This window comes from Gymnogyps californianus, chromosome 2 (genome assembly GCF_018139145.2).
Source record: "Gymnogyps californianus isolate 813 chromosome 2, ASM1813914v2, whole genome shotgun sequence".
NCBI lineage: Eukaryota > Metazoa > Chordata > Aves > Accipitriformes > Cathartidae > Gymnogyps > Gymnogyps californianus.
Window position 1 is genome coordinate 72,254,143 of NC_059472.1, and position 12,733 is coordinate 72,266,875.

General features: G+C 38.7%; 1 protein-coding gene across 1 annotated transcript in view; it reads left to right on the forward strand.

The window, feature by feature from the left end:
* The window catches only part of TMEM245 (transmembrane protein 245), an 86,005-nt gene that overhangs the window by 56,456 nt on the left and 16,816 nt on the right, over positions 1 to 12,733 (forward strand). Inside the window, exon 14 of the mRNA XM_050892749.1 lies at positions 4,868 to 5,013. Within this exon, the coding sequence (XP_050748706.1) occupies positions 4,868 to 5,013 (146 nt within the window). The remainder of the gene's footprint in view (positions 1 to 4,867; positions 5,014 to 12,733) is intronic.

Sequence of the window (12,733 nt, forward strand, 5' to 3'; positions counted from 1 at the left end):
TCAGATACACCAGGGTAAAGGGATATGCTTGCCTCCATTTCTATGTACAGAAAATGTTGTGTGTAAGTGATGATGTTCTTGTAACTGTATGAGCTACCTCTTTTGAAGGCATTTAAAATTTGCATGCCTACCTGAAGAGTAGTTATTAATGCTGTTAAATGCTGTGGGAGACTGCTATAACTTAGTCCCATTTGCACTGTACATTTCATAGGCTGTTGTGTCTATGCAGAGGCATGGTTCCTCATCTTTATGAAAGTTTTTCGCAAAGGTTCTTGCTGCAAAAACTAAACAGATTTTCTTAAAACACAAAAAGGTAAATTAATGGAACTTGTTTTAATAGTGTTTAGTGTGGGTTTGTTAACAGCTTATGACTGAAAGAGAAAGGACTTAGATTTAGGAAATTCAGTAAATAGCCTGCACTAAATAAAGACTAATACAGTCCATTATTTGAGGCAATAAGTAAATGAAAATGCTAATTGTTGTGAGAATTTCGTTGAACCCTAAAGTACTTTTTAGAATAACTTAACAGAACTGTTGTGGAGTTCATGCAGAAATAATATAACTGCATTTTAATTTTTCCTTGTGCTTTTTTTCTCTTTCCCTGCTGCAACAGTGTAATGCAGTAAGCAGAGAAAATCCAGATGTGACCCTAGGATAAATCACTGCAGCTTTCTTAACTTTTGTGATGTGCATTGTTACTGAACCCCATTTGGTATTATGTCATTGTTAGATTTACCTGCTACTCACATTCCTTCCTTCAGAGCTAAAGAAAAACACCCTCGAAGTGAGGAGAAGACCAGAAATGACCTTAACAGTTCTTGTTCTTCTGGGGTCTCAAGGCATACTTACATCTTTTGCTGTAGCAAGATTTTTTTCAATAGTTTGCTTTCCAAGGGTGGATATCTTTAACAATTTAGTTTTTCTTTAAGCTGAGATTTCAGCATGAGCTGTTCTCTGCTCTCTTTTGGAAAGTCTTGAATTAAAAAGTTCACGATTTCCTGGGAAAACTCTTGCTATTCTCCAGTAAGCAGAGAGAGCTTTTGTATAGAGTTCATTTTGAATGTGAAGGCAGATAGTTTCAGAGGGGTTTTTTTATTGTTCTAGTTTAGTTGCTGCGTCTTTGACTGCTACCTGGCCCAATATCCTTTCTCCATCTCCCTTTTTTTTAATGCAGTTTTGGAATGAAATTTTTACATTTTGAATGGACTGAACCCTAAAGCTAGGTAGGCAGCATTTGAGCACATTTTGTGTGTTGCTGTGGTCCAGCCAGCAGCGTCAGCTAAAAAAGCTGATTCTCTTGAAAATGCCATGCCTGTGTTTTGACAAAAGATATATTTAATGGGCTACTGAGGGAATTTTTTTTTCTAAATGTGAAACAGACATAATTTAAAATAGTTCCTTCTAGGTAGAGCTGTGTTTAAAAGAAAGCACTACTCCAGCTTTAACTGTACCCTTATTTTTTCATTTTGCAGGATTCTTACTTGTTACAGAAGAGTTTTTACTAGTTTGAAGTGGCACAAACTAATTTAAATTTTCCAACAAGATAATTCCTGAAGTGGTTAGCTTTTCAACTGATTCCATTTCAGTCCAGTTTTAGTCATCTTGAATAAAAATTAAAATAGTGAATTTTATTTTGGTAAATGGTTTAAAATATTGCGCTTTAAACCATAGAAATAATGGACACTTTGTTCAGAACATCCATTTTGAAAAATACATCTTCCATCCAAACATTCAGTAGGAAGTAATCGGTGTAGCCTATCCATCCATGATCCAGTAAGACTGTGTTCAGATCCTCAACAGACGTTTGAAAACTGATCATTAGTTACAAGGGTGCCACTTCTATTTCACTTCTGAATACAAGATCCTATCCGCACACACATGCACATGGATGTATATATATGCCATTGTGTGTGTGTGTATATATACACACACGCATGTACACTCACCCATGCATGTGCACACACACACTCTGCTCCTACTTTGTTACAAAGATTGGAAGAGAAAAGCTCCATGTGGCCGATGGGCATCTACAGTCCTGTGTGGAATATGCAAATTTTTGATGCTGTAAAAAAAAAAAAAAAAAGAAAAAGAAAAAAAAAGCCAAGAACAAAGCTTTTGGGCAGAAAATTGAGTATAAAAGGCAGATACAAAAATATTTCCCAAGTCTATGGACCTGACGCACAAGCAATTAAGTCATGTGTTTCTTGATATATATGGAAATGCTGAATTACTATTTTAGTATAGAGTGTTTACCTGTAGCTTTCTTCTTGAATTCAGTCTGTCCCCCCTCAAATAGTATTTAACGTTTTGGGCTACAGAACAAATTCTACAGCAAGAAATAGTAATCCATCAATTGTTTAACCATGGAAAGATCTTATTATTTTATCTTTGGTGAATTCCTCCTCATAATCATCAGCAGAATCTTGCATTGTTGTTGCTTAGGAGATGATTTAGGTAATGTCTGCAATCTCAGATATCCTGTAAAAGAGGTCTGAAAACTTTCAGCCTTCAGTTGATATAGGGTAGGATGTAATCTTTTTGCTGCTGAATGTACTATTGAGGCTATTCTACTTGTTTGAAGAGTCATCAAGCCCCTTGATAATAAATTATTATATTCTGTGACTACTGCTTCTTTTTGCATTTCTGTACCTATTAAGCTAAAGCAAATATGTTAATTTCCCCAAATGCAGATAATCTAAAATTCAGTTGATTTTGTATGTTGCTGTGGTTACATTTATCTTGTCTTAACAGAGATTGAGTTAGGTTTGTGTCTTTTCCTAGCTTGTAGTTCAGTTTAACATGATTTTATTCCATTGCTGTTCATCCTCAGCTGTCACTTTGGCTTTTACAGTTCAGGTGGGTATGCGTATGTGGGTGTGCTGTTACTCCCTAAGAAAGCAAGTTTCTTCTGTAAACACTGGGGAAGAACAGCTTTTCCGGTCAGTACAGGTGCTGTGCGTGTTGCCACTTGAACTAATCCCCAGCTCTTATTCATAGCCTGCCTCAAGTCAGCCCTGTTATGTTTCTCATACCACAGGGAATCAAGCTTTGCCTGTTTGCTGCAGTTAACTTGCTCGTTCCCTGGCTGCTGTATTCTTTTCAAAAGGCAACATCTTCAAAAGTTAACCGACGCCGTCCTAATAAAACAAGATCCAGTGGAGTTCTTTTTCACTTTGCTTTTTGTGAGTGTCAGGATGAACGGAGATTGTACTTAGAGCAATATGCTGCTATCTGTGTTGAAGACTGCACTGCAAGAAGGATCCGTAGCCGGACCCCAGTGGAAGGAAGAGAAAACACCACCTGGATGCCTGCTTCAGTATAGGGAGTTCTGTAGCGAAATCAGGAAATCCTACAGTAGCTTAGGAGAAATGGCAGGCCCTATCAAGGAGAAAATAACCATACTTGCAGCATGACAGAGGATGCTAAAATCTGATTCAAGTTTTAAGATTTACTCATTTGAAATTGTAACAAAACATAGCTGATACTGCTACTGACACTGGATTATTTCCCGTTAAACCAAGGCCTGATTCAGGTTGATTTTTTTTTTTTTATGATCTCACAATGAATGTTAACAGTATGCTGTTTAAATGTGCTGATGTAATGACTTGTTTTAGTAGATAGATTGGTTTATCACCCAAGGCAGAAGTTACACACATGGGAAGATGGAATACAGCCTAAACCTATATATGACATTTTGGAAAGGGATCACAGTAGGTAAACAGCCAAGTGTGACTTCCAAGTTAAAGGCTGGGAGAGTGGAGGGAAGTAGTAGTAACATTTCACTGAGTAGAAAGGAATTAGGAACAGAGACAAATGGATGGCATTCTTGAGACTGGTACTGGAATACTGCATGTTGTGCTGTCTGCATTTTTTTTTTCTGAGTGTGTTCAGAGAGAATGCAGGAAAAGGGTATGAGGTGTCTGCAGACTCGATAAAATGCTTGAAAGAAAGAGACTGACGGAGGTCAGACTGTTTTTCTTATCAGAAGATTAAGATGTGGTTTATTCTAGCATACGAGTAGGTTGGAAATAAGGAAAGTGAAAGAATTCTTTTTAATCTTGGGAAGAAAGAAAAAAAATCTAAGGCTTGCAGAGGAAGCAAGTATGAGCCATAGTTTACCACTGGAGCATATAGAATGGATTTTCCTTGTTTGAGGTATTCTGTTTCAAGCTGGACACATTTCTGTGATGTATGCTTAGCCCAAGAAGTTGCTGAGCCCACTAACAGGAAAATAAGAAAAACATAGTGAACTGCAACATACAGGAAGCTAATACAATCTGATTGTATTTTTTTTGTCTTTAAATGGAAACAATGGAACTGCCATCACTTCTGCTGAGACTCATCTTCAAACTCACAGAAGGAGTATTCAGTCAGGATTGCCAGCCTAATAAATGTTAGAAATTTTCTGTTCGTGATTTTTTGTTTAATTTGTATCTGATATCCAGCTGCATAATGACTCTTGAGAGAACTCAGATTTATTTGGCATTTTTTTGTTTGTTTGTTTGTTTTTTTTTTTAAGAATAGATGTTACTATTCAGCAATTCATTGCTCTGCTAAATACTCTGGAAAAAAAAACAAAAAACAAAACCCAACTAGAACGTTGATCTAGTTGTTTGATCTGGATGTGACTTTGGGAGGAGGCTGAACAGGGCTAAAGGTTTTATAATGTTTAGCTATGACTGTTAAGTCCTTTGTGGAGCAGGGGGGAAAATTATTCTTCTAGCTCTGTGTGTTTCTCTAAATCCAAGCTTGTGGAGTAGTATTTTGTGCCTTTCCAATGAAGTTCAGTATCTGAAGCATAGCTGCATACTGTAGTTCTGGAAAGTATTTATTGCCTTTTAATTTAAAACTCCAATTTGTTTTGCAGGTGATTTTTCTGACCACGCTGTTCTACCTGTTGAGTTCCAGTGATGAGTACTACAAGCCAGTAAAGTGGGTGATAAGCTTGACACCTTTGTCTCAGCCAGGTCCCTCCTCAAATATAGTTGGCCAGTCAGTGGAGGAAGCAATAAGGTACGTTGTTAATTTCTTGCCCTTTCTGGAAAGTTCTTTTTTAAATTTGATGTTCAACTACAAATGCTTAGCAATTGCAACAGCTCATGTTTCAAAGACAAGTTGCAAATCCCAAAGACTTTGAAGAACCTAGCATTGATGATTTTTCCCCCTTGATTAAAAGAGCGATTTGATTGGACTTGCCTAAAAAGAATTTCAAAGGTCTGTGCTGTAGTGAATACTAGTATTTTGTAAAACTGATGCACCCATGACATCCCTAAGCCATCAGGAAGCAGTGTATTTGCAGCTGTGCTGGCGTTAACGGCTAGCGCAGCTCAGTAGGAGCAGATTCATACAGCAGAACAGTTGAAATGGAGGACCTGACATCTGTGCTGTACACATTTCAGAGTTATTTAGTTTGAACTATTTTTAGTCTAATCTTGGGGACTAAGTACCCATTTGCAGCTGGACTGTATTAGATATGCTCCAAGAGTATATTTTCCAGTTCAGTTTCATCTGGGAGAAATCTAATTCATGATCTCCATGAACCAAATTACACTGAAGGGAACAACAGGGGAGCGCTCTCCTTATCCCACTGAAAACACTACTGTACTGCACCTCCAGAGTGCATGCACAGTGTTTCATGCTTAGTTAACCATTCTTATGTTTCACCTCTAAACTACTACAGTAATTGAAGGAGGATTTTTTTGTGTTTTTTAAACATGATTCACTGAGATTTCACAATAAAGCAATTTTTGGGGTGGTACGGTAATGTATTTCATTCATCACAGATGAATTAAACTGTCAGCTTTCACCTGTTAGCAGCTTGAAACACTAACATGTTGGTAATGTAATAAATGGATTTTAAATAAGATGTTTAAGTCATAGCTCACTTTTTTGAAAAAGTTGATGGACTGGGCGAAGTCAATAGACTCTGTGCTAAATTCTATACAGCCGTTGTCTCTTACACCACTGCTTCCTGTGTCATCTTGCACATACATACAAAACATGAATAGACTTTAAACCGGCAATGAATTAAAACTGCTTTCCAAACTCATTGCTAAATGTTTGCCATTGTTCTTAGGTGTACTTTACAAGTGAGCATTGTTATCTGTTACTGGAATTAAGCTGTTTCTGGGTACATTTTAACGATAAGAAGGTTATATCATGCTGTGTAAGATCTTGAGCAGCAACAGTAACTGCTGTAGTCATGTGAAATGAAGGGGCAATCCAGCAACAAATTTGGAATTCTGCCAAAAAGTTAATAGGTCTTCTCTTGAGTGACTGCTGTTGAGTTTTCATTGATCACACTGTTAAGATCTCAGTTCTATATCTTCTGAAGAATGTGAGCAGATTTAGAAACTGAAACTTGTCTCACAAATTGTTCTCTTTAGCCCTCGGTAGAGGGGAGCAGTGTCAAAAAGTAGGATATGGCTTCTCTGGGCATCGATACTCTGCAAGGAGAATTGTATTAAATGCGATTTTAAGTTTATATGTGACACAGGTGACCCAAGATATTTGTCGGAGTATAGAATGGTGGAAAGAAAATAATGTTAGAGAAGCCACAGGAAAATGAGTAGGAAAGAGCTACCATGCATCAGTAACTGCAAATACCATGAGAAAAAAGGCAGTGTTGGGAGAATGTGGAATCTGAAGCTGCTTGTCATACACAAGGGAACTTAGTCTGTCCATTCCCTAAGGTAGCCTGAATCAGTCATTTGTATTTGTTTGTTTGGAGTAGCCTGTACTTCGTGCCTTATTTGAATTCTTTGGAATGCTTCTTCTGAGATTTTCAGTTTTTCCTCTCTCTTGCTCAATTGTACCTAAGGATTTATCATAATGCTTCTAGATAAGCTTGCATTCCACTCAATACTTACTCTGATCTTCAGTATGTAAATATGAAAGAGTATGGTAACAAATTCCCATGAGTTTATGCATGCCCAGTTTGTTGCCATATGAAAAACAATTGCCACTGCAAGCTATTTCTTTTGTCGCAAAGTAGCATCTATCCTGTGTTTTTGAAGATGAGTTGTTGCTAGAGGGATAGGAACCTGAAAATAGCTTGTTTACCTCATCTATAAAAGGCATGCAAAATGGATGTTAATGCTTGGTGGTAGGATGGGAGGAAGAGGCTCAATTTGTATTATGAATTATCAAATAATGAACCTTCTGTAGTCACTTTCATCGTTAGACTGTGACATTGTTACACAACATGAATTCAGCCTCAAAATACTCATGCATTCAAGTTGACCAAAAGTATAGAAAGATCAGGTTATAAATCTTGAAAGCCACCAGCTGTGTTCCAGCTCCCATCACTTGGATTTGCCAAGGGCAAGTCATGCCTTGCCATACCTGACCCAAGAGCTCACTTGGCTAGCCCAGTGGTAGAAGGGCAGAGCAGTGAATGACAGAAGATCACTTGGAGGTACACAACGGACAAGGTGACATCACTGAACACCCAGCGCAGCTTCACCAAGGACAAGTTGTGCCAGGACCAACATGAGGTTGGTCCTTGCTTTGAGGAGGTGACTGTCCTAGTGGGACAAGGGGAGAGCAGTGACTGCCATTGACTCTGACTTTAGCAAGGCCCATGACACAGCCTCCCACGGTATCCAGGTGGGTGAGGCGTGGGCAGGAGATGGGGACTACACAGTGGGAGGACTGCTGCTTTGTGCTCAGCAGGACAAATCCCACCCATGGGGCAGCTGCTAGTGGTGATGTGCCTCAGGTCAGTGGTGGGGCTGATGCTGGTGATGGTCTGAAGTAAGGGCCTGTGTGGTAGTGGGACAGGCCACCTTCCACAAGGTTGTGGGTATCCCTTCCCATCTGGGGAAGGTAGGACGGCTCATGTTCAAGGAACCACAAAAGCACAGAGGTTGGGACAGACACTTGGAAGTCTTCAGTCCAAGTCCTGCTCAGAGCAGTCCAGTTGGATCCCGTTGCTTGGGACTTTGTTCAGTCATGTTTGGATACCCTCAAGGACAGAGGCTCCACAGCCCCTCTCGGCCTCTTTGCCGTGTCTGAGCAGCTTTATGGTGACAATCTTTTCCTTTTATCTAGCTGGGATTTCTCCTGGGCCTAGTGCCACTCGTTCAGCTGTAGTCACCAGTCAGGTCCACCCCTGAGCCTTTGTCTCTTAATGCAGACCAGAGGCAGCTCCCTCTGCCTGCCCTTGTGTGCCCCTCACCATCTCAAAGGCTTTGGGCTGGGCCCACAACAAATCTTTCCTGGACTGTGGAGACCATGAGGGAACAGAGGAGTCCAGATGAAGTTGCCAAAGTGCCAAATAAGAGAGGAGGCATTTTTACTGGCGATTTTTTTGTTGTTGTTGTTTTATTGTTTGGGAGTTTTTTAATGGTTTATTGCCCAGTCTTGAAAAGACCTCCTAATGAAACAGCTAGAAGGGACCTTACGGGTGAAGTCCAGCTCTTCTTCCTGGCCGAACTGTAGTCTTCTGCTTTTCCAAAGCAACAGCTGTCTCTCTAATGTCTTTGCTTGATCTGTTGCTTCTCTTTGTGCACTGCCACAGAGTGTCTGGCTTCATCTTCAAGAAGCTCTTGCTTTTCGAAGACTTTAGACACCCAGAGAAGAGGGAGGGGATGCAAGAAGCGCCTTTGCTCAGCATGGAGCTTCTCAGCCTTGGAGCGTAATTCAGTCTTTTTAGGCTTCTCCCGGGACATGGCGGCAAAGGGAAAAAACACAAGGGGTGGCCTGCTGCCGATTTGGTCTTTCCCCGTGTTGCGAATGTGATTCTGTTTGTAAGCTGGGCATTTGCATTTGCCCCTGATACCTGCCTTTGATGGAGTTGTCCCAGTTCTCACAGGCAGGTCCTGCCAGTCTCCAAGCAATACTCCAGAAGGGGACTGACAGTATTTGGACTACAGAACAAACGCGGTTTTGCAAACTGTTCATAAATCAGTTTTCCCAATTTTGAGTAACTTCCATGATGAAAACGCTCCTGTCATTTTAGAGTAAGCACTTGTGTGTGCTTTGCTGCCATATACTGCCTTTGCTCCTCCTGATCGGTTGCATCTTGGGGACGGTAGCATTTAATCTGCGGGGGGAGAGGGAAGATCAATATTTGCATGATGATTCTGTAAAAAGCAGTAAAAAGCCTGAGAGGAAGATCACTACCAAAGGCATGTGTGACCGCAGGGTTTTCTGACCGATGTATGAAGTATGGGTGCTACTTCAAATAAAGCAACTAATTCAAAATTCACAATGCCAAATTCCGTGCTGGAATTTTGTGTGCCGTTGCCTGCAAATGAGGTGGGAAATAACAATTTAGGAAAATGGTAATAAACCTGAATACTGCTAATGCCTCAGTAGCAAAATAGCTTCTGTTCTCTAATAGTTTTGGTCTTTCATGCCCAGTTGGTTTATCTGTTTCTCTTTTTCTTTGGTTTGTAATCAATCTCAGGTCTTTCTCACTCCAATTTTAACTCTCTTGGCGTGGCCACACTTTGTTACTATTTCTTCTTCTTGATAAATGCTTCATTTGCGCTTAGCCTTTCGTCCCTCCTGCCGTTCTGTCCCTTTTTTTTTTTTTTTTTTTCCTGTTTACCATATTAAATAAGTGGGTATCACTGAAACTACTAAAAGTCGGCTGCAGAAACCAGTGGAGAAAGGGATGTAGGGAGGCGACTGGCAACTGTGGCAGAAGGGTTATGCCAGAGTAGACTGAGCTGCAGGAATTCTTTCAGTAGCACTCTCAGTCAGGGTTAGGAAGATGCCTTTCTTTAGAAATGTGAGAACCACTTGGCCTGGTTTGCTGTATTTAGATAATTTTAGTTCTCAGTACTAGTTAGTGAAATTTTTCATTGTAATTATAATTCTATTAATAATGTAGTATTTTGAGGGTTGGGGGGAAATCGTTATGTGCACATATCAGTGTGAGATTTGCTTTGTTCAGAAAGGTTCTGTAAAATCAGGTTAGTTCATAAGTCACCTGCCTCACTGTGTAAGTAGGAAAATTATATCCTTTACCTCTGAAATAGGGAGGTGGTGTTCTTGTCTGGATTTTTTTTCCTTCCCCCTTCCCCCCCCCCGAATGGATGAAGCAGTAATTCTCCAATTCACAGGTCTCCAAAGTAGTAGCATGCACACCTTTGCCTGAACCATTTTCCTTTCCCTGAGCAGCATGTCGTTCTCTTCCTGAATGCACCATACCCTTCTTCCCTGAAGCTCCCATTCTGCTTGCTCTGGTGGAGATATTGCACATTACTAAGTTGCATGTTGTCACGGCCTCAGTGCAATTTAGTGTGTGCGATACTTTCACATGAGTGCATGCACACGGGTATGGCTGTGGCTTAAAGTTACTGCAGCTTTCAATTTTGGTGGGGCCTAATTACATTGTGAAATGGTCTTAAACCCAGATCAGTATTTTGAGTGATGCCTTGAAACATGTGTTAGTGGAAGTTTGTTCTGTAATGCCAGGAAGATGAGTACTGTTTGTTTTCAATTTGAGAAGGGTTATCATTATTTGCTTCATTTTCTTCATTTGCCATGTACACCTCAAATTTGATCAGATTTTTCATTGGTTATATAAAAGTTAATTAAAATATTAGGTATTTCTTAAGGATATGATTACTGTTTCCTCTTTACTGAAATTTGCCAGAAAGTCAGAGAGATTTGATATGAAGAAAACCTGTAGTGCCTTGATGGCTGAAATAGGTTTTTACTGGCTTTTCAACTTTTGTTTATTAACATTTAAAGAGATCTGAAATGAGCTACCATGCAAACAAATAAATGAAAAAATCTCAGCTGTTTAAGCATCTAGCTGGTTTGGTGTGGCATCCTGGCAGTAATGATGGAGAAAATGAGATGGTGATACAATTCCCACAGAAAACAATAATCTTCCAGCATGTTAAGCTAATGCTTAGAAAAAGCAAAATGTGTGATCTTGTTTATTTTACTGCAACATTAATAATGTCTTTCAGATTAATTTTTCAAAGACAACTGTTAACTTATTATGTTTTGACTGAATTTTTGCATGCAATGTATGTTCTTTAGTAGCAGGAGTATCTCTTGCAGAAATCTCTTTTGTCACAGGAATGCATTTAACAGTACCTTACTGAAACGTTATAAGCTGTACTTATGGTGTATGTTACGAGATGGGAATGGAATTGAAAATGATTCTGTCTTAATGAAATAATTTCCTAATCTAAAACTGGGAATAACAGATACTTTTTTTTTTTAAATTACATGGAGGAAAGGAAAGCTTCAGTTGAGTTACTGAAGAAAAAAAAGTAGAATGTAATCTATAAATCAAGAAGAGATGCTGCAATGTTTCGGTACGTTTGCAGAACCAAACTGACAGTAACTGTAAGCTGATTATCCTAGTGGGATAGATAGTAGTATTTATTGGCTAATTGTTTTAGTAGCAATAACCTCATGACTCGCTCATACCACTATTTGAGTCTTAAATGTTTTCCTATGTGCAAAAAAAAAAAAAAAAAAAAAAATTTGTCTTTACCTGTATTTCCTTTTTCTTTTATATCGAAAATACCTGTTCTTATTAAACACAGCTGTCTGTATATTTCTTTATGTACACATGATTTTAAAAAGTTATTCAAAGAATAATTCAAAGAAGAACAGATATTCAAAATTTCAGAAAACAATTGATTTGCTCATGCTTAATCTTTACTCTTTTTCCAAATTTACCTGAAACTATGAAAAAATGTTTGTTATTGTACACACATAATTTGGGCCAAGCATGTCACAAAGTCTGTAGGAATTTTGCAGTTTACTACCCCTGATTCATGAGATTATGTAAGTGCATAATCTGATGGTGAAACAAACAGTTCTGTTCTCGATGCCGTGCAGACTGGTATAGTGTATTTTCAAACACATTGAAGGGTTATTGAGGGCTTCCTTGTTTTATATCGGGCAGTGCCAATATTCTGCCATTCTTTCATATGCCAGATGGCACATTCTGTATGTTCTAACAGCAATTTCTCTTAGTGCATTTTTGTAGTTTGTAATTCTGTGACTGTCCAGTTTGTTTAAGACCGAAGGTATCTGTAAACACGTAGAGGATGTGGGTTATTCTGTGTGTGCGCACACATGTTTAAACACATAAGCAGATTTGCACGCAATCTTTAAGAATAATGTAACTACATTGCATCTTAGCTACTAGTCCTTTAATTACGTATTGCACTTATGCAATTATGTATATACGCTGCTTTTTCTACAACACCAACTTTTTTAAACAGTTATTTTTATGTCAGAACTTACAATCTTTATTTGAATGAAGGTTTAGTTGGTATGTGACATAGACTGTATCAGTAAAAACAGTGACGCTTGCAACTGGAATTCAGCTCAGCCAGTTAGTTTTTCTCTTTGCTTCTAAGGCAGGCCTAGTAGCTAACTGGGAGGGATGGAAAGACAAGGATTGCTGAAAGAATTATTAAATATATAGGGAAGACATCTTCTATCAGGCATTCCTAAGAATAAAGGGATACTATGAGAATTATTTTTAGTATAACATTGCAGGATTCTGTGCTTGCATATCTAATAATTCTTTATGTGTGTATTTAAGGTTACAGTATATATTATTATAACCTTGGTTAGATTTCTGCTATTTAAAATACAGATTTATTGTGATGTAAGAAGACAGCATGAAGGCTGATATAAAACTTAAGGATTTCCTGACATTTCAAGGATTTAACATCACAGCTTTAGGTTTTTGCTTTTTTGTGATATCAGGTCAAATTATAAGGTCAATCCATTATTTATTCTC